The 22639-nt window shown below is 44.6% G+C and overlaps 1 protein-coding gene across 1 annotated transcript; it reads right to left on the bottom strand.

Annotated features, from left to right (window-relative positions):
* Positions 1-1228: 1228 nt before the first annotated feature.
* LOC130028132 (tripartite motif-containing protein 75-like) lies at positions 1229-2173 on the bottom strand. Its single transcript, XM_056118849.1, has one exon. The coding sequence runs from the start codon at positions 2171-2173 to the stop codon at positions 1229-1231; it is 945 nt and encodes a 314-aa protein (XP_055974824.1).
* Between the last annotated feature and the right edge of the window lie 20466 nt (positions 2174-22639).

Below are 22639 nucleotides of genomic sequence, written 5' to 3'. Positions count from 1 at the left end.
TATTATTATTATTATTATTTTTCTTTTGGGGGTCACTCCCGGCAATGCACAGGGGTTACTTCTGGCTCTGCGCTCAGGAATGACTCCTGGCAGTGCTCACAGGGCCATATGGGATGCAGGGAATCGAACTTGGGGCAGCTACGTGCAAGGCAAAAGCCCTACCCGCTATGCAATTGCTCCAGCCCCAAATAAAACATTTCTGAGTGGGGGAACTGCAAAAGTGTGTGACATCTGATTCGTAATTTTGTTTGTAAGTGTAGCAGTATATTAATAACAAATTCAGATCTTTGTTTTTATAATTATTTATTTATTTTATTATTTGGTCCTCATCAAACTGGGCAAAGTGGATAATCCTTGATCCATGCTCAGAGGAAACTGCTAAAGTGTTACAGAATTGAGGAAAACTGGTGAAATACACATATTCTCTAAGAATAAACAACCTGTGTTAAAAATAAGCCAAAAGTCCCAGGGACCTCCCACCTCCCAGGTCTAGTAAAACTGGATCAGAAAAGTTTGCAATGTCTTTGACAGTAACATGTTGAGGAAAGGAAGTATAACTTATTAACCATTAAATTTTTATTTTATTAGAAATAGACATAAAGATATAAAATAGTTGGCATTAAAAATTACAAAGAGTTACAAAATGGGAACAGTTCTTCACATCAACCTTAACCATCGACACCTAATGCAAAGAATTCCAAATTTACAAGAACACAAGCTGACCACATGATGCAGGGGGGAAGCCCAGGATATGCTCATCCATCCTCAGCCCCACCAGCGCCCGCAGAGAGAGGGGCGGAGTCGGGCCCCAAGCAGAAGTAGGGCTTGAGCTCTTGAGCGAAGGGCTCAGTGAACGAGTGCAGGTGAGACCCGTCGGCGAAGTTGTAGAAGGAAAGCTGGCCCAGCTCCCAGTCCAGGTAAACGCCGATGGCCGTGGGCTGGTCCCTGAGAGCCAGAGGCACAGCCCCGCACTCACGGCCAGGTAGTCGCCGTCCTGCAGCTGCAGCGTCCAGCATCTCTTGGGAGCCGCCAGAGGCCGCGAGGTCTGCGCCGAAGGGACCACGCTGCACACGCCCACGGCCCACTCGGGCTTGGCACCCACCTGCACCTCCCAGTAGTGGCAGCCAGAGGCGAAGCCCTCCCGGCCCAGGACCACCAGCTGGGCGGTGTCATCCCAGGGCCAGGGGTCGCCATCCCCTTTGGACCTCTCCCTCACGCAGGTCACCGACTAGAGGTCCTGGGACACGCGCAGGCTGGGGTGGGCCGTGTCGGGGTCCAGGCTGATGCGCTCTCGGAATCTCCGGATGATGCTGTTGAGCAGCGAGTGCAGAGGAGGGAGGCTGTAGGCCACGGGCCAGAAGCGCAGGGGCTGCACGGCCGGGGGCTGCAGGCCCACACAGCACTGCTGCAGGCCCCTCACGCCCCTCAGCACCATCTCCTCAGACATCACGCTCCGCTCTGCCACCTCCCGTCTGAGGTCCTTCAGCTCCGAGATGTGGTCCGAGTAGGCCTCCAGGTTGTCCCTGAGCTGCTGCTGCAGGCGTTTGTCCTCTTCTGTCAGCCTGCAGAGCGCGGCCTCGTGCTCACGCTCCACAAACTGGGTGAGCTGCTCAAATTCCAAGGCCAGTTGATTCCTGTGCTTTCCCATGTCCTCTCTCAGCTGCAGGATGTTTCTGTCTTGGGCGACTTCTAGCTTCTGCAGCTCTACCAGCTGCTTCTTCAGGGACTTGATGCAGTCACCAAGCCTCTGTCTGTGATGAGCCGCTGCCTCGCCTATGGACCTGACCTGGTGGCCCTGGTGGGTAGGGCTCTGGGCGCACTGGGGACACACCAGCTCCTGGTCATCCTCGCAGAAGAGGCTCACTCCCTGCCTGTGCTCCTCACACCTGCCCTCCTCTGCCACTGCCATCTCGCTGCTCCTGGAGCTGTGCAGGAGCTTGGCCAGGTCCACCAGCCTGCCCAGCTGGGCGTTGGCACTGACGCGCATCTCCTGGCGGGACTGCGGGCACACGGGACAAGGGAATGTGTCCTGCAGTTCCTTCGATGACATGTGGATGCAGGAGTCGCAGAAGCTGTGGCCGCAGTCGATGGTGACAGGGTCATTGATGTAGTCCAGACAGATGCGACAGATGAGGTCTGGCTGCATTTTGGCCAGGGCTTCCCACACCTCCATCCTTGGGTGTGGGAAAGTGCAAGTCGGGGGTGATTTTCCTCAGAAAGTTGAAACCCTCAGGCTCTCTCCTGCCAGGAAAACAGTTACACACGCAGTCATTGTCCTGAACTCAATATGGGTTTCTAAGGGATGTGTCTCTCTGATAACCAGAACACTTCTAACTCAAGGGCTTCTCCAAGTTTACTCTCCTAAGACCAAAGGAACTGCTCGTGCAATAGGGTCCCTCGTGCATTAGGGTCCCCTGTTTCAAGTAATATTGCTCCACAGTTGTCAAGTCTCCGTTAATGGGAAAATGACCCCATTCATATTAGAGGAGGAAAGGGAACTTAATTCTGTCTCTCAGTATAAGGAAGATAGACACCAGATAGTCAGAAAGTTGCCCTCTAGAACCTCACACAGTGAGCACAAAGGAAATTGTGGGAGCTAAGCTCTGGTCCAGCAAGAAACACAACCCCCCTTCCCTCCCCATCCCCACTTTGATCTCTCTGGCCCACCCCTGCTCTACATAAGGCAAAACCCCTGATTGATCACTACTCACCTTGGTCCTGATTCTGGTCCTGCACAGTGCTTGTTGCTGTTGGTGAGCTGCTCTCCTTGGAGGATGCAGACTTCAGTCTGGCAATGCTTGCCCTGCACTCAGCACAGCATTTATATACATCCTAGGGTAGGGCTCAGGAGAACCACCCTGAGATAGGGTGGGGCTGGATTAAAGGATTTTCAGAGAGGGAAGTGATTCCCCAGAGCTCTATTTTGTCACAAGGAATGCCATGTTCAGGGAACTAGCTTTCAGGGGAAGCAAGCCCTTCTTCAATTGTCTTCATGTTCCACATCCCATTCTTGTTGAGGAAAAGTAGAAATGATAAAAAAAAACTAGAAACGGAGCGCTGTTGGCATCAGAGAGATAGTGGAGGCTGTAAGGTGTTTGCCAGGTGTGATCCTTGAGCCCAGAGGCAGGCAAGTACCCCCAAGCACTGTAGGGTGTGTGTTCCCACCATAAAACAAATAAACAAAGAGAATACTGAAGTGCCAGACAACCAGGAAGGTTTGTTTGTTTTGCTTAGTTTGGGGTCACAAAGAGCTGGGATCAGGATTTAATCTGGGCTCTGTGCTCAGGGTTTTCTCCTGGCAGGGTTTAGTGTACCTACCATTTGTTTCCAGCAGAGTAAACTGGGTCAGCTGTGTGGAAGACAAGAACGTTGTTCTCTATTATATTGCTGAACTCAGAATTTTTTTAAAAGTTTTTTATTAGTGAAACACCATGAGGTACAGTTATAGACTTACAAATTTTTGTGCTTGGGTTTCAGTTAGTGCTGGAGCGATAGCATAGCGGTTGGGCGTTTGCCTTGCAAGCAGCTAACATGGCTGACCTGAGTTCGATAGCTCTGCCCCTCTCGGAGAGCCTGGCAAGCTACTGAGAGTATCTTGCCTGCAGGGCAAAGCCTGGCAAGCTAACCGTGACGTATTCGATATGCCAAACACAGTAACAAGAAGTCTCACGATGGAGACGTTACTGGGCCCGCCCGAGCAAATCGATGAACAACGGGAGGACCGTGACCATGGGTTTCAGTTATACAATGATCAAGTACCCATTCCTCCACCAGTGCCCATCCATCACCACCACGGATCCCAGCATCCCTCCCACCCCCCATCCCCCCATCCCACCCTGCCTCTGTGGCAGGCATTCCCCCTTGTTCTCTCTCTCTTCTTCTGGGTCCTTTGTTTTACAAGAGAGGCATTGAGTGGCAATCATGTTTGGTCTACAGTCTACTTTCAGCATGCTTCTCCCACCCTGGGAGGATCCTCACAACACCCTTTACTTGGTGTTCTTTTCTCTATCTGAGCTTCCTTTTCCCCTAGCACGTGTGACTGGCCTTCAAGTCATGGAGCAAAATTCCTGGTACTAATCTCAGCCACTCCTGGGTGTTAGTCTCCCATTTTGTTGCTTTATGTTCCCCAGATGAATGCATTTTTTTAATTTAATTTTAAGATCAGTGTGTTTTAAGTTACCCTGAGAGACTTTTGTGTTATTTCTTTTTATACCACTTTTAGCAGTGCTCAGTGCTTATTCTTCAGTTATCACTCCTTATGGTCTTGGGGAACTCTTTGAGGTCCCAAGATTCTATATGTGTAGGTCACATGCATGACAAGTTTTATCAGTCCTTCCTAGTGATTTTTAATTTTTTCCCAATAAATCACCAATATTTTACAGTGATAAAGCTTTTCTTTTCTTCTTGATCAATAATATTTTAAGACTTATTTTATGTTAAAGAATTGTCACTCATGAAGAACTTTGTAAACCACTGTGTTTATATAAAGTTTGAAAGGAAATTTGGAAAAACTAAGTAAATAAAGTTAAACAAATAGAATCTTGAAAGAGGGAAAAAAAATCTGAGTCGTCTCATACATGAGGAACGTTGTTGAATAACTGCTAATAAACAATGCAAACGTTTTCATCAATTTCCTTGGTAATCTACAATTCTAATTATCATTCCCATTTAATAAAAATAAAAAAAAATATCGCGTGCTAGTGTAGCCCAATGGCATCTGCTCGCTCCAGGAACATGAAGAGCCTCAAACAGACCTGACCATCTCATAAGTGGGCAGTCACTCCATCGTTTGACGTCCCATGGAATCCATTTGGTAACAGCTCTATTCCAGCGGTCCCATGCATGGTCCATTATCCCTAGCCTTTTGAGGATAATCTCTGTGCTGAGATATCAGGTTCGGCTTTTTAGAGAATTATTTAGGATTTTTTTTTTCTTTTTGGGTCACACCCGGTGAAGCTCAGTGGTTACTCCATACGGGATGCTGGGAATCAAACCAGCATCGGGTGCGTGCAAGGCAAATGCCCTACCCGCTGTGCTCGAACCCCTCAGAGAATTACTTAGACTTGCAGCATTCTATGAGCACACAGAGCTTTTTGGTTATCAACAAAATGGTGATTATTTGGTTTCTCTTCAGCCGCTTCTGACATTTTGACATTTCTATTAAAAGGAAGGTTACATAGAAAATGTTCAGGAAACAAAACAAAGTTCTTTCGAAACTCAAAAAAAAAAAAAAAAAAACTACAAGTTATTTTCTAACATCGCATTTTTCAGGTTTCACAAATTTGCTTGTAGCATCTACATTTTTCCTACTAGTTTCATTTCTTAGAAATTCTTGAGTTTAGTATGTTACAAGTTCCATGCTTTTCTCACATTGAAAAGAAAGTTCTTATTTTTCCTTTTTTTCCCCATTTTGTTACAAAATGGGGCTGGAGAGATAGTATAGCGGGTAGGGTGTTTGCCTTGCATGCGGCCGACTGGCTGACCAGAGTTCAATTCCTCTGCCCCTCTCAGAGAGCCTGGCAAGCTACAGAGAGTATCTCGCTCACATGGCAAAGCCTGTCAAGCTCCCTGTGATGTATTCGATATGTCAAAAACAGTAACAACAAATCTCACAATGGAGGCGTTACTGGGCCCCCTGGAGCAAATCAATAAACAACGGGAGGACAGTGACAGTGACAGTGATGCATATATAATTATTATATAATAACAATTTTTAAGTGCACCATGCGTTTTGGGATAAAAACATTCCAAAAATAAAAGGTTTTAGAAAATATGTCAAGTAATTTTATGAGCTCATGATCAAGAATAATCAACCTCTTACCAAAATGTGTTTCTTTTTATGGAGTCAGAGAGAGAGAATACAGTGGGTAGGGCGTTCACCTGCATGAAGCTCACCAGCGTTGGTCCCTAGTACCAATTAATCCTATTCCACATATCCCTAGTCCCCATCAAATATGAACCTGAGCACAGTGCCAGAGTTAAGCCTGGAGCACTGCTAATTTGGGGTGAAAGCAATCAAACAAAAAATATATTAAGAAATGAAATAAAATTGATTATTTTTTTATTTGTTTTCTTTTTGGTCCATACCTGGTGATGCTTGAGTGGGCCCAGTAACATCTCCATTGTGAGACTTGTTGTTACTGTGTTTGGCATATAGAATATTTCCATGTGGCAATAGAAGCATGCTGAAAGTAGACTATAGACTGAACATGATTACCACTCAATGCCTCGTTTGTGGGCCTAGTGTCCCTACCAACCAATCAAATTCATGAAATCCCTCCATCATTTCAACCCCTTCCTACAGTCCATTAGTCATTCCTGGATGAGTCTCTCCAGCTCCACCACTGATGTATATAAACACACCGCTGGGTGAAGAACAAACAGTGCCCAATGCAAGGCTGAAGTCTGCATCCTGCAAGGAGAGTAGCTCTCCCGTAGCCTCAGGCACTGTGCTAGGCCAGTCAGGACCAAGGTGAGTAGTGATCAATTAGGTGTTATGGGGGACTGGAGTGGGGTATTGAAATTAACCAGATAATACTTTATACTAGAACCCAGAGTTGAGTGACCACTCCTGTGATGTGAATGAGGTCATTTGCTCATCACAGAGAGCTGTGCTGTGAAACAGTATCAGGTGAAACAGGGGACCCTAATTTATGAAGGCCCAGAAGTTGATGTGCTTATTGGTAAATACCGGAGGACCTGTGGAGCTCTGCCTTGTGAGAAGAAAACACCCTAGTCCTTTCCATACCACACCTGTGGATGGAAAAGGTGTCAGCAGCCCTGGCCAACATGCAGCCAGAGCTCATCTGTCACATCTGCCTGGACTACCTCAATGACCCTATCACAATCTACTGTGGCCACAACTTCTGTGACTCCTGCATCTGCATGTCATGGAAGGACTTGCAGGATACATTCCCTTGTCCTGTGTCCCTGCAATCCCGCCAGGGGTTGCGTGTCAGTGCCAACGCCCAGCTGGGCAGGCTGGTGGACCTGGCCAAGCTCCCACACAGCTCCGGGAGTAGAGAGATGGCGCGTGCAGAGGAGGGCAGGTGTGTGGAGCACAGGCAGGGGATGATCCTCTTATGTGAGGAGGACCAGGAGCTGGTGTGTCCCCTGTGTGCCCAGGGCCCTGCCCACCAGGGCCACCACATCAGGTCTTTGGCTGAGGCAGTGGTTCACAGACAGAGGGTCGGCGACTACATCAAATCTCTGAAGAAAGAGCTGGCAGAGCTGCAGAAGTGAGAAGTCACCCAAGACAGAAACCTCCTGCAGCTGAGAGCAGATGTGGGAAAGCACAGGACTTGGCTGGCCTTGAAACTTGCGCAGCTCACCCAGTTTGTGGAGTGTGAGCAAGATGCTGCTCTCTGCAGGCTGGCAGAAGGAGACAAGTGCCTGCACACGAGAGAATGCCACACACAGCACCAGGAAAGCGGCATGCTCAGAAAAGCTTGGCAGGTTCCAGAAGGGAAGTTTTCACTTAAAGCAGCATTCTAGACTGAAAGAATTTCTACTTCATCAGTGAAGTCCATTGGCAGAGAGCCAGTGTGGTAATGGAGACAGGGCGATTTTTCCAAATGCTTGTTGCATCCAACAGTGACAACAATAAAGCCAGAATACATATTAAAAATATGAGGAATGTGGTCTGGAATCAGAAAACAACTTAGTGTCTAGAGAAATTGCCTGAAATGCTGGAGTGCCTGCCTAGCAGGGGAACATAGGGGTTAATTTACTCAGCAACACTTAAAGCTTTGAGCACCCTTAGCAGCAATCCTGAGCAACACATCAAGAGCTAGGAACAAGCACTGAGCACTGGCACTGGGTCTGGTGTGGTCCCAAAATTAACAACAACAACAACAAAAAGAAGAAGATAATTATATAGTAAAAATATCCCTAGTAACACAGGTATAGGAATTACCAAAAAGTTTAGAAAAGAACAATCTAGAACTAGAAAACTGGGATGGAAAATTATTTTTGGAGGACTGCTGTCTTGCAAGTTTTCATCCTGTGAACTAAGAATTCCAAGCTTGGCTCTGGTCACCCCGGTGTTTTGCAGTGATGGCAGTTACAGGAAAGGCACTTCCTGAGCACATGGTTTTCTCAGGCAGTTCCTTGTGGCCCAGATCTCTCCCTGGACCCCACACACCCCAGGACCCCTATTACTGCTGCCAGTCTGCAGAGGTCTTGCCCCCAAACCCCGAACGTCACTCATTTCCACTCCAACTACAGTTCTGATTCTAATCTGACTGTGGGGAAATACATTTTTCCAAAAACTTCCTTCAGGTGGTTAAATAATATTGATTATTATTTTTATCATCATCATCATCATTAGCATCATATTTGTATTATTTTGAAGTGAGGACTGCAGGTGAGAGAGTAGGATAGAGAAGCCCACCTCTCCTTCACCGTACAAGTAGGCCCCAGCTTGGTTTGCTGTCAAATGTCCCCAACAGTCACTTTTCCTGGAGCTGTTCCCATGCCCTAGAGGGTAGGCGTGGGGTTTTGAAGTTGCTTTTACTTTAATTGTATTAGATTTTGAGGTTCCAAGCCTGGTTAACCTTAAGCAATATGTATTCTGGCAGGTTTTTGAAAAGAACAGTTATGTGGGAGCTCAAAGGGGAAACTGAGGTAAGGGAAATAGCAAACGGTGCTCTAAGCTACTGGTGTGAAATGTTTCACTGTGATGTAGCTTCACATTGAGTCAACAATTATTATTAACCTGTAGTTAAGGAGTAAGCAGATTCATAACCTTTCGAACCTTGTCACTCCTTAGTGCGTGTGTCTGTATATACATATATATGTGTATATATATATGTGTATATATATATATATATATAGTCACGGACACAGTCATGGTCCTCCCGTTGTTCATCGATTTGCTCGAGCGGGCACAGTAACATCTCCATTGTGACACTTGTTACTGTGTTTGGCATATTGAATATGTCACGGGGAGCTTGCCAGACTTTGCTGTGCAGGCAAGATACTCTTGGTAGCTTGCCGGGCTCTCCGAGAGGGGCAGAGGAATCGAACTCGGGTCGGCCATGTTGGCTGCATGCAAGGCAAGTGCCCTACCTGCTCTGCTATCGCTCCAGCTCTATATAATAGAGTATAATATTATATACCCTAATAATAGTTATAATATATATGCATATATAGAGAGAGAGTTTGGAGGAAATTAAAATCTCTCTATATATAGATAAATACATATCTGTCTATCTATACACACACTCAACAATACACACACATATGTAACGGTGTATGTATATGTGTGTGTGTGTCAGATGAAGACGTTTTCTAGTGAAGAGTTAATACCTATTAGATGAACCCTCATTTCAAATGGGTCTAGGCAGGAGAAAACTGCCAATCGTGGACTTGGGTGGAAGTTAGGATTCCAATCAATGCTTCAGTGGTGAAAGAAAGAACATGTCTTTCCAGTGTCTTTGTAAACTAAGAGAACTTGGTGGCACTGAAAGGATTAAGTGAAAATTAAAGGTGCAACGGTTTCTCTAAATCTCCCTTTAGTTCTAGGCCAGTCCACCGGCTGTTTCTTGGAGGTTGGGTCATTGCTCTTTCCTGAGATTGGTTGCCATAGTTGGAAGACCCACCGAGTGGAGACCCACCTAGTGGAGACCCACCCTGGCCTTTAAATGAGCTGGCCAGCTCAGAGACCGCACACTGCTGCCAGGGTGCCCTCACACAGCATCCAGGAAATCCACTGCAGACTGACCCCAGAGGAACTCAAGACATTTACAACTGGTCAACCAGGCAAGCATGGGATTGAGACCATGTGGGGAGGCAGAATTTGAAGGGACACGTACTCTGGAGATTTCTAGCCCTGTAGAGACAGAGATCTGCACCTATAAAGGAAACACACCCTCTGTTCAGTTTCCTGGAAAAGATTTTCCATTCATGAGAAATTCCAGTTCCTCTACCTTTCTCTTCTTCATCACATATATTCTTGCTAAACTCAGATAGCAATTTGCACCGTGACATAGATCAGACACAGTGGAGAAATGTGATGGATGGGCTCACTGTGGGAATTGGGGTGCAGAGGGGACGCAGTGACTGACACCTGATATGTGATGAACCATCTGAAGTAGCTGGTGTTAGTCACCATTCTAATCCCGTAGAAACTCTGTGTAAAGAATATCGGACTGGAGGTGACTATGGGGTAGAACTGGACAGTTGTGGGTACTTTGTCAGTGAGAACATTCACTTTGTATACCAATTCCATAGCTTTCCACCACTGTAATATTACATTAAGTAAGTAAAGTCCCTCCTGTTGATCATCGATTTGCTCGAGCGGGCCCAATAACATCTCCATTTGAGACTTTTGTTGTTACTGTGTTTGGCATATTGAATACGTCACGGGGAGCTTGCCAGGCTCTGCTGTGAGGGCGAGATACTCTCGGTAGCTTGCCGGGCTCTCCGAGAGGGGCGGAGGAATCGAACTCAGGTCGGCCATGTTGGCTGTGTGCAAGGCAAACGCCCTACCACTGTGCTATTGCTCCAGTTAATATTACATTAACCTTATTATCTGAAGCATAACATTTTTTGTCTTTAAAGAGAGGGCCATAGAGGCATCACAATTGCCTCATATACATCTAACCATGGTTTGATTCCAGGCTCCACATAAAGTCTCCGTGGCACACACACAAAGAGAGAGACAGAGACAGAGACAGAGACAGAGACAGAGAGAGAGAGAGAGAGAGAGAGAGAGAGAGAGAGGAGTACAGTTTTGAATTAAAGTAAAAAAGAAAAGCACTGACATGGAAATTGGCTTGTTAAGTGTGTGGTTAGAAAAACAGTAGTAGTTTTGGTTGGACATACGTAGTTTTTATATCAATTTTTATCCTGATATACCATCACCCGCATTGCATCCTCAGTTAAGTTATGTGGACAATATTGCAGGGTTTGTTTAACTGTGGTTTGTCTATTTCCTTGCTTTGTTTCTTTATACTCCACATATGAATAAAATAATGTTTCTTTTTTCTTTTTTTTTTAATTGTTCTATGGCATCGATCTTTACTAAAGGTTTTAAACTGATTTTTGAGCATCTATCTGTGTTCAGGGTTTACCCCTGCCTCTGCGTTCAGGGATTACTCTCAGCTGGGTTCCTGTGACCAATGGGCTTCTGAGGATAAAACCCGCATCAGACACATTCAAGGTTAGTTCCTTACTCACCATACTCTCTCCCAGCCCAATTGTGGTCTTTAAGAGAACTCCCTCATACGTATTTTTTGCCCTGCTTCTATACTCTTATGTTTGATTTCTCTTTGACTCTTCTTTATGATGTGTTTTGAAGTTTTTCTCCTTGGACTTATTCTATTTGGAACTTCTAAAACTTCCAGTGTGAACGTACAGTGGGAGTAGCATTTGCCTTACATTCAGCTGACCTGTATTCAATCCCCAATATCCTATTCCTAGGTCCCTGAGCCCTGGAGAAGTAGTTCCTGAGTGCAGAACCAGGAGTAATCCCTGAGCACCACTGGGCGTGGCCCCAAAACAAAACAAACAAACAAACAAACAGCTTTCAGCATCTGAGTGTATGATTCAAGCCTTGCCTTGGAGATGTTCTTAGCTTAAATTCTCCCTCCAAAATGTAACACCCTATTCTCTTTTCTTTGAGACCCTTATTATAGGGATATTTCTCTTCATGCCAAACCACCTCTGGTATTTTCTTCTTTTAACATGTTTGCGGTTTTTAAAAATTTTTTTTTCGATATTGGAATTTATCACTTAATCACTTAACTTCCCGTTAGTCGTCGATTTGCTCGAGCGGGCGCCAGTAACGTCTCCATTTGTCCCTGTCGCGTGCTAGTGTAGCCCAATGGCATCTCTTCACTCCGGGAACATGGAGGGCCTCAAACCGATCGTTCATGACCTTGACAAAGAAGTCTGACCATCTGGCAGGTGGGCGGCCACGCGGTCTCTTGACATCCCGTGGAATCCAATCAGTAACAGCTCTAGTCCAACGGTCGTCTTTAAATCTCATTACGTGACCAGCCCATCTGATTTTCGACACCTTGGCAAATGAGACAGCGTCCCTGATCCTTGATCGTCGACGGATGTCAGAACTCCGGATTCGTTCTCTCATTTGAGTGAAACGTGATATTCCAAGCATAGCTCTTTCTATTCTTCTTTGGGAGACCTGAATGGCGTTCTCATCTTGTTTGCATAGGGCCCAGGTCTCTGAGGCATATGTTAATGCAGGAAGAACAGTGGAATCAAAGAGATGTGCCCGGAGCCGGAGGTTCTTCGTCCTCTTAGCTATTTCTTCGACGTTCTTGAAGGCGTTCCAAGCCGCTCTCTTCCTCCTGCGCAGCTCGGGTGCCAGGTCATTTGTCATGTTGACCTCTCGACCTAGGTACACATAGCTGTTGCATTCGGAGATGGTCGTTCCATTGAGAGCGAATGGGGCGTCAGGAACAAAGCTGTTTCTCATAAACATTGTCTTCGTAAGATTCAGCTGTAGTCCTACCTTTCCACACTCACGGTCAAAGTCGGCCAGCATTTGTGCCGCTTGGCTGATGTTTGGTGTTATTAAAACAATGTCATCAGCAAAGCGGAGGTGGTGTAGTTGCCGACCATCTATCTTCACTCCCATTCCTTCCCATTCCAGTCGTCGCATGATGTTCTCGAGGGTGGCACTGAAGAGTTTTGGTGAAATGGTATCACCCTGCCGCACCCCTCTCTTGACATCAACGATCACTTCTTTGTAGAATGGTGAGATCCTGGTAGTGAATCCGCAATACAGCTCACGGAGGATCCTGATGTATTGGGCTTGAATGCCCTGATTGGCTAGGGCTTCAATGACCGCTTCCGTCTCAACAGAATCAAAGGCCTTCTTTAAATCAATGAACGTTAAGCAGAGCGGCATCTTGAACTCCCGAGAAACCTCAATGAGTTTGGTTATCGTGTGGATATGGTCGATGGTGCTGAATCCTTTGCGGAACCCTGCTTGCTCACATGGTTGTCCTTCATCTAGTGTTCTGCCAATCCTATTCAGGATGACTCGAGTGAACAACTTGTAGATGACAGACAATAGGCAGATCGGGCGATAGTTGCCAATGTCATGGATGTCTCCCTTCTTGAACAGTAGTACGGTCCTGCTGGTTTTCCATTGAGATGGAACCTTGCATTCAGACAGGTAGCGAGTGAAGAGCCGAGCCAGTGTATTGATGAGTACTGACGGCAGGTTCTTCAGGTGTTCAGGTCTGACCTTGTCTGGGCCGGGTGCTGTTTGCTTCTTTACTGACGAAATGGCGTGTCGGATTTCGGAAGGGAGAACGTTGGGAACGACATACCCATCCTGTGGAATTTGGTATGTCGGCAAGTGGACATGGCTATCGAAGAGATTTGAGTAGAAGTCATGGATAATCTTCTCCATTGCCGTTCTGGAGGATGTGATGGATCCATCAGGACGTCGGAGGGCAGTCATCTTGGTCTTATAGTTGGCGAAGGACAGGCGGGCATTACGAATACTTTTCCCGGCTTCTGCCGCATCTACCAGTACTTCTGCTCTTCTCTCTTTGAGGTCTTCCTTGATCACATCTCTGCACTGCTTTGCAAGCTCGGACGTTAGCTTGCGGTTGCCTGAGGCATGCGCCAAACCACGCTGGCGAATTAGCTCAAGAGTTTTCGAAGATAGGCGACTTTTTGTGGCTATCTCTCTCTTGGCGTTCCTCGCACATTCATGGAGGTGCTGAACCAGTCGATCGTATTCCTCGTCAATGTTGTCAACAATGGCATCTTCCCATGTTGCCGCAATAGTACCAAAGAGTTCCCAGTTGGTGGTCGTTCTGGGAGTTCTCTTTTTGAACTTTGCAGCCCTTTCTCCCCGCTCTGTGAAGTAGAATTTTGCACGAAGGAGACGGTGGTCCGATCCCGTTCGAAATTTTGGGACAACAGCGACATCAGTCAGGCAAAACCGTCGATTGAATATGATGTGGTCTATTTCGTTGTGGAATCGTCCACCGGGAGACTCCCATGTCCATCGTTTAGATTCTGCCTTCTGGAACTGTGAGTTACCATGAATGGTCTTGGTCGACATGATGAACTCAGACAGTCTCTCACCCTGTTCGTTCCATTCTAGGCCATGGGTTCCGATGTGAAGTTCTTCAGCTGATCTTCTCGGTCCTATCTTGGCATTAAAATCACCCACAATGATCTTGTAGAAGGTGTGGTCTTCTTTATAGAACTTCTCTAGCTCCATGTAGAACTTCTCGATTTCTCTTTCATCATAATGAGATGTTGGTGCGTAGACAACGAAGATAGAAACTGCAGGCAGTGAGCCACATCTATTCAAATGTAAACGTCCGATTCGGGTTGTTAGGCATTCAAATGAATCAATGCTCTTGGCCAAGTTTGTGTTGACAAGGACACCGACGCCTCCAACACCTCTTTTATCGCATGTTCCGAGGAACAATTCTTCTCCAGTGTTGAAAACGGCATGGTGAGATTCGTGTCTTCTTGTCTCGGTCAGACCAATGATGTCGTACTTGATCATTCGCGCTTGTACCATCAGGTCCTCGATGGATGCATCTGATGCTAGCGTACGTGCATTGAAAGTACAGACGATCATTTTTGTCTTCCTTCGTTGTGGCAGCCTAGGTCGGCCTTGAGATTTTGTTGGCCTCTCCTTTCTCATCTTGTTCAAACACTCAGATTTTTTCCCAGCTTCTGTCATTCTGACGTTTATTCATACTGGGTATTTCTCTCCTTCTTTATTATCAAGGTTTAGTCAATCAGGGGGTTATTCATTACTAAATAATTACTAGATTTTTCATGACTAAATTTCTGGTTCTGACCACATGACCACATTGAGTATCTGTCCAGATTTCTGATAGTTCCGCTAGGGAGAGAATGTGTGCATGTTAGTCATATATGAGAAGAGGGGGGATGGTGAGTTGACAACCCTCATTCTACTCTCTGATTCTCTATTTTAACTAGGTCTACTCTCTCTCTCTCTCTCTCTCTCTCTCTCTCTCTCTCTCTCTCTCTTCCTCCCTCCCTCTCGTTACTTCTGAAATCACCTATCAGGCCTGGCAGTAAGCACTCACCCAGGCTTCTCCGCCCAACTCTATGGGTAGAACAGCCAAAAGTGAGAGGCAGGGCTAACTAAGGGAGTGACGTGGTGGCTTTGCTTTGTCACCTTATTGCTCATGAGGCCACTCTCAGTTCCTCCTGCGAGTCTCTCAACAGTGAGGTATGAGCAGCTTGGTTCCCAGTTTAAACTTTTTCATTAGAAACCATATTCAAATGATAAGAGGACAAAAAGGCTTATTCTAAACCTAATCAATCTAGCCATACAACATTGTGCCATTCTATCTCTTCTCTAATATCATGAAGCAAATTCCACACTACAGGTGACCTTTGGTGGAAATCCTCCACAATATTCACAGTCACTGTCACTGTCACTGTCACTCTCACTGTCCTCCTGTTGTTCATCGATTTTCTCGTGTGGGCCTAGTAACATCTCCATCGGGAGACTTTGTTGTTACTGTGTTTGGCATATCGAAAATGTCACGGGTAGCTTGCGAGGCTTTGCCAAGCGGGCAAGAAACCCTTGGTAGCTTGCCGGACTCTCCGAAAGGGGGCGGAGGAATTGAACTCGGGTCATTCATATTGGCTGAGTGCAAGGCAAACGCCCTACCCACTATGCTATCACTCTGTTCTAATATTTAAATCATAATAGCATGATTTTATTATAAGTAAAATCAAATAAGATGCCACGTTGCATTTGGTTATCATTTTATATGCTCTCTCTATATACATATATAGGCTGGAATTATAGCACAGTGGTAGCATTTTACTTGCAAGCTGCTGCCTGGCTGAGCCGGGTTTGATTCGTCGCCCTTCTCAGAGAGCCTGGCTAGTTACCGAGTCTTTTGCCCACCCGGCAAAGCCTGGCAAGCTACCCGTGATGTATTTCATATGCCAAACACACTAACAACAAGTCTCACAATAGAGATGGTACTGGGACCGCTGGAGCAAATCAATGAACAATGGGAGGAAGTGACATATATATATATATATATATATATATATATACATATCACTGTCACTGTCCTCCCGATGTTCATCGATTTGCTCAAGTGGGCCCAGTAACATCTCCATTACGAGACTTGTTACTGATTTTGGCATATTGAATATGTCACGGGTAGCTTGCCAGGCTCTCCGAGAGGGGCGGATGAATCGACTCGTGTCGGCCATGTTGACTGCTTGCAAGGCAAACGCCCTACCTGCTGTGCTATATATATTTGTTTCAGACAATTTATACTTTGCATTGACCTATCTCCACTTGTCTATATGTATTTTTTTTCTTTTGACAGTATATGGTAAAATTATCAAACTAAAGTTACTTGGATATCCTCGACGTGGCATAATTTCATCATTTTCTTGATCTTGTACCTGTTTTGTAAAAAAAAAGGCCAAAATGCCAAGATAAATGAGTGAAGGGGACACAGACCCCCAGACATTGTCGACGGTGATCATCTGGCCACACTCTCACTTGGCAGCTGTAAAGATCTCAGGATCTGCAAAGGAGAAATCAAAAACAAGTTTGTGGTAGTAAAACTTGCTGAGAACCTGGAAAGAGGTCAGCTTTCCTCAAAGCGTGAGTGCTAAGAAGAACGTTGCTTCTGACCTTAGAGTGGGTAGAGAACCAGAACATTCTCAAAGGAACTTTTTCAGGTAGCCCTATTCCTGACCAATGGCGTTTTCAACTTCCCTGGCTTAGATCCCAGCAGAGGCCAGCTGCCCTCACTGTCTGGATTACCTGAGAGACCCAGTGACCCTTGAGTGTGGGCACAACTTCTGTGATTCCTGCATCCACCAGTGCTGGAATGACCTCCAGGACGTCTTCCCTTGTCCCGTCTGCCTCCACCACTCCCCTGAAAGGAACTTCAAGAGTAACAACCAATTGCATCACGTCACAGAAGTCCTTAAGCAGCTCCCCACTGGAATGAGCAAAAGGAAATGGCAGGCAGAGGAACCCCTGTGTGAGAAGCACAATGAGGCCCTGGACCTGTTCTGTGAGGAGGACCAGCAGCTGTTGTGTCCTCAGTGTCGAATCTCCACTCACCACCAGGGTCACCACCTGATCCCCACTGACAGAGCTGCAGAGAGTCAAAGGAAGAAGCTCAAAGGATTCATAGAACTTCTGAAGACAAAGATAAGCGATGCTGAAAAGGAGTGTGAAAATCAAATTAAAAGAAGTGTGGAAGGAAGGTGGAAAATAGATTCTTGGAAAGAAGAACTACAAACTGAATTTGAGCAGTTCAAACTTTCCTTGAGTGAAGAGCAATTTTCAATTCATGTCAACTTGCTCAATAGAGAGAGAGAGAGATGGAAGAACAGATAGCGCAGAATAAGAGCCAAAGTTTAAGCAGTATGAACACAGTAAAAATTCTCTTGGCTGACATAACAGAGAAGTGTTTGCAGGCTGACCAGGATTTTCTAGCAACTGCTGAGAACCTTCAGCATAGGTATAAAAACCCACTCTTCCCTACAGTCTCCTCATATGAATTCAAGAATGAGAGCTACACTCTTCCTCCCAATTATGTTGGTCTGCACAAAATAATGAGCAAATTCCAGGAGAATTTGACACTGGATCCTGATACCGTCCATCCAAGTCTGACCATCTCCAAAGATAGAAGTAGTGTCCACATTGGATCAAGTCACCCTCACCTGCTGGACCACCACCATGTTGACAACATTGTTCCTTTCCCAGCTCTGCAGTGTTGTGAGTCCTTTGATGGAGGCAGGCATTTTTGGCAGGTACAAGTGAGAGGCATAGGCGAATGTTCCCTCGGACTGTGTAAAGCATCCTTCCGCGATCATATTTGGACACTTCCCTTCTCTCAAAGTGACTTATGGCAATCAGATATCACCTTGACTCTCCCTGGTTATATGCGCATTGAAAGGCCAGAACAATTTGTGAGAACGAGAATTGGTGTTTTTCTGGATTATGAAATGGGAGAACTTTCTATTTTTAATATGAATAACAGGTCATGTTTGCATAGGCTCACTGGTACACTCTCAGAAAAAGTGATACCCTATTTTGCTATTGGACCTTTATCGAAATCTCTTACAATGCATATCTTTAGAGACTAATGATGTGAACATACTGGAGGATAATGTGATCTGTGGTATGTTTCTTCCCCCTGTTATTGAAGGTTCAATGTAAATAAAGCTTTTCACACAACTGCTAAAAGGCTTCTTTGATTTTTTTTTCCCCATTTCATCTTTGCCTGGGAAAACTGACAGGAGAGCCTTTCGTATCAAGTGAATCTCTGTAGACAAGCAAGTTTCTAGTAATGTTAGAATAATCACTGCATGCCAGCCACTACTCCATAGAACACCTAAAATACTTGTTTTGGGCAACTTTTCTTTTTTGGGACCTACTGTGTATTTTTACCTCAGGGGTTTCCAGCTAATCATTATTTGCTCATAGTCATTTCTGCTTCCAAAACTCCTCAACATTTTCTACTTTGTTATTTTGTACAGAATTTGCAGATTTCGCTTCATTCTTAGGAATTTCTCCAGCTTTTTATGCTATTTCCTCTACCATGTTACTGAAATTAAGAATAAAGTTATGGCATGCACAGCTAGCTCGATCTCCTAGAAAACCGGTTTTCTCCCCTGATCTGCTCGGGACAGGAACGGAGGCCCACCTCTCGGCAACAAAGCTGAACATCTCGAATTAAGATGAGATGGGCGCCGCCGTCAGATCAGGAGTGAAGAAGGAACAGTACACTATTTTATAGATAAACAGCAGCTCAGGAACTTCATAGACTCAAAACCAAACCTAAAGCAAGGCCTAAAGGGGCTACTATAAGAAAAGACAAACCCTACAACCACAACACACCCGCACAGAAACATGACACAAAACCCCATAACCATTCTCTCTCTCAATGTCAACGGTCTAAATTCACCAGTTAAGAGACACAGAGTGGCAAAATGGATACAGAGACAGAACCCAACATTCTGCTTACTACAAGAAACTCACCTCAACAGCCAGAGCAAACACAGACTCAAAGTCAAAGGATGGAAAACAATCCTGCAAGCACACAACTCCCTCAAAAAAGCTGGGGTGGCCATACTAGTATCCGACAACATTAATTTCACCGTGAAAAAGATTAGAAGGGACAGTGAAGGCTATTTTCTCTTCATCAAGGGATACGTACAACAGGAAGAAATCACACTCTTAAACGTATACGCACCTAATGAGGGAACAGCTAAATATTTAAAACAACTGCTAACAGATTTTAAGGAGGACATCACTACCAACACAATAGTACTTGGAGACTTCAACATCGCCTTATCACCTCTGGATAGATCAACAAGAACAAAACCCAGCAAGGAATTATTGGCTTTGAAAGAAGTAATAGAAGAGAAAGGGCTTATGGACTTATACAGGGCTTTACACCCCAAAAAGAAGGAATACACATTCTTCTCCAGCGCGCATGGAACATTTTCCAAAATAGACCATGTGTTAGGACACAAAACATACCTCAACAGAATCAAGAAGATAGAAATAGTATCAGCCATCTTTTCAGACCATGATGCACTGAGGATAGAAGTGAATCACACAGAGACACGGAGAACCAAATCAAACACCTGGAAATTAAACAACTCGATGTTGAACAATGAGTGGGTCAGGAACGAAGTCAAGGATGAAATCAAAAGATACCTTGAAACAAATGAGAATGAAGACACAAACTACCAGAACTTATGGGATGCAGCGAAAGCTGTATTAAGGGGAAAATTTATAGCTCTGCAAGCCTATCTTAAGTCGATAGAAACGATGCACATAAACAATTTGACCTCACAGCTCAAGACCTTAGAAAAGGATCAACAGAAAGAGCCTAAATCAGGCAGAAGGAAAGAGATCATAAAAATTAAAGCAGAAATCAACGACATGGAAAACAAAGAAACAATCCAAAAGATCAATGAAACCAAGAGCTGGTTCTTCGAGAAAATAAATAAGATAGATAAACCACTAGCAACACTCACAAAGAAACAGAGAGAGAGAACCCTAATAAATCGAATCAGAAATAAGAATGGGGATATCACAACAGAAACTAAAGAAATTCAAGAGATCATCAGAGACTACTTTGAAAGTCTCTATGCCACGAAACATGAGAACCTGGAAGAAATGGATAAATTCCTGGATTTCTACCATCTCCCAAAGCTGAATCAAGAAGATATAGAGTACCTGAATAGACCTATTCACATCAAGGAAATTGAAACTGTAATCAAAAGTCTTCCCAAAAACAAAAGCCCAGGCCCAGACGGATTTACTAGCGAATTTTTCCAAACATTTAAAGAGGACCTATTGCCAATTCTTCTCAAGCTTTTCCAGGAAATAGAAAAAACAGAAACTCTCCCAAACTGCTTCTATGAAGCCCATATCTCTCTAATACCAAAAGGAAACAAAGACACCACAAGAAAAGAAAACTACAGGCCAATATCCCTGATGAACAGGGATGCGAATATTCTCAACAAAATACTAGCCAATAGAATACAACAACTCATCAAAAAGATCATACATCATGACCAAGTGGGATTCATCCCAGGGATGCAAGGATGGTTCAACATTCGGAAATAAATCAACATAATCCATCATATCAACAAAAGAAAAGATAAAAATCATATGATCATATCAATAGACGCAGAGAAAGCTTTTGACAAGATCCAGCACCCATTCATGATGAAAACCCTTGCCAAAATGGGGATAGAGGGGACTTTCCTCAATATAGTTAAAGCCATCTACCACAAACCTACAGCAAACATCATCCTCAATGGGGAAAAACTGAGACCCTTCCCCCTAAGGTCAGGGACGAGACAAGGATGCCCACTCTCTCCACTACTGTTCAATATAGTACTGGAAGTACTTGCAATAGCGATTAGGCAAGAAAAAGATATTAAGGGCATCCAGATAGGGAAAGAAGAAATTAAGCTCTCACTATTCGCAGATGACATGATACTATACTTAGAGAACCCTAAAACCTCTACCAAGAAACTCCTAGAAACAATAAGCTTGTATAGTAAAGTGGCAGGCTATAAAATCAATACCCAAAAATCCATGGCATTCCTATACACAAATACTGAAAGAGAAGCAAGTGACATCAAGAAAACAATCCCATTCACAATTGTGCCCCAGAAAATCAAGTATCTAGGAATCAATTTATCTAAGGAAGTAAAGGACCTGTACAAAGAAAACTACAAAACGCTACTTCAGGAAATAAGAGAGGACACGAGGAAATGGAAAGATATCCCCTGCTCATGGGTCGGGAGACTTAACACTGTCAAAATGGCAATACTACCTAAAGCATTGTATAATTTCAATGCAATCCCTATAAGGATACCCATGACATTCTTCAAAGAAATGGAGCAAACACTCCTGAAATTTATATGGAACAATAAGCCCCCACGAATAGCTAAAGCAATTCTTGGGAAAAAGAAAATGGGAGGAATCAACCTCCCTAACTTCAAACTCTACTACAAGGCAGTAATAATTAAAACAGCATGGTACTGGAACAAAAGCAGAGCTGCAGACCAATGGAACAGAGTTGAATATACTGACATTTCCTCTCAAACATATAATCATCTAATTTTTGATAAGGGGGCAAGAAAAGTGAAATGGAGCAGGGAAAGCCTCTTCAACAAACTGTGCTGGCAAAATTGGACGGCTACATGCAAAAAAGTGGGCTCAGATCTCTGCCTAACACCATACACAAAAGTAAGATCAAAATGGATTTATGACCTCAACATCAGACCAGAATCCGTAATGTTTATTGAAGACAAAGTCGGCAAAACTCTCCATGATATTGAAGCTAATGGTATCTTCAAAGATGTCACGCCACTGGCCGAGCAAGTGAAAACAGAGATAGACAAATGGGACTATCTTAAACTAAGAAGCTTCTGCACCTCAAAAGAAACATTGACCAAAATACAAAGACAGCCTACAGAATGGGAAAGGATATTCACCAAATACACATCCGACAAGGGGTTGATATCAAGGATATACAAGGTACTGGTTGAACTCCACAAGAAGAAATCACCCAACCCCATCAAAAAATGGGGTGAGGAAATGAACAGAAACTTTCGCAAAGAAGAAATTCGAATGGCAAAAAGGCACATGAGAAAATGCTCTACATCACTAATCATCAGAGAGATGCAGATCAAAACCACAATGAGATATCATTTCACACCACAGAGACTGGCCCACATCCACAAGAACAAAAGCAACCGGTGCTGGCGCGGATGTGGCAAGAAAGGGACCCTCCTTCACTGCTGGTGGGAATGCCGGCTGGTCCAACCCTTTTGGAAAACAGTATGGACGACTCTCAAAAAATTAGAATTTGATCTGCCATTTGACCCAGCTATAGCACTCCTGGGAATATATCCCAGAGAGGCAAAAAGGTATAGTCGAAGTGACATCTGCAATTGTTTGTTCATTGCAGCACTCTTTACAATAGCCAGAATCTGGAAAAAACCTGAGTGCCCAGATGACTCAGAACAGATGACTGGTTAAAGAAACTTTGGTACATTTACACAATGGAGTACTATGTAGCTGTTAGAAAAGATGAAGTTATGAAATTTACATACAAGTGGTACTACATGGAAAGTATCA

This window comes from Sorex fumeus, unplaced genomic scaffold (genome assembly GCF_029834395.1).
Source record: "Sorex fumeus unplaced genomic scaffold, SorFum_2.1 ptg000039l, whole genome shotgun sequence".
Classification (NCBI taxonomy): Eukaryota; Metazoa; Chordata; class Mammalia; order Eulipotyphla; family Soricidae; genus Sorex; species Sorex fumeus.
This window is presented reverse-complemented; position numbering and strand designations above follow the sequence as displayed.

Excerpts from the sequence above, each read along its gene's own strand:
- LOC130028132 (XM_056118849.1), bottom strand. The coding sequence starts at position 2,173 with ATGGAGGTGTGGGAAGCCCTGGCCAAAATGCAGCCAGACCTCATCTGT.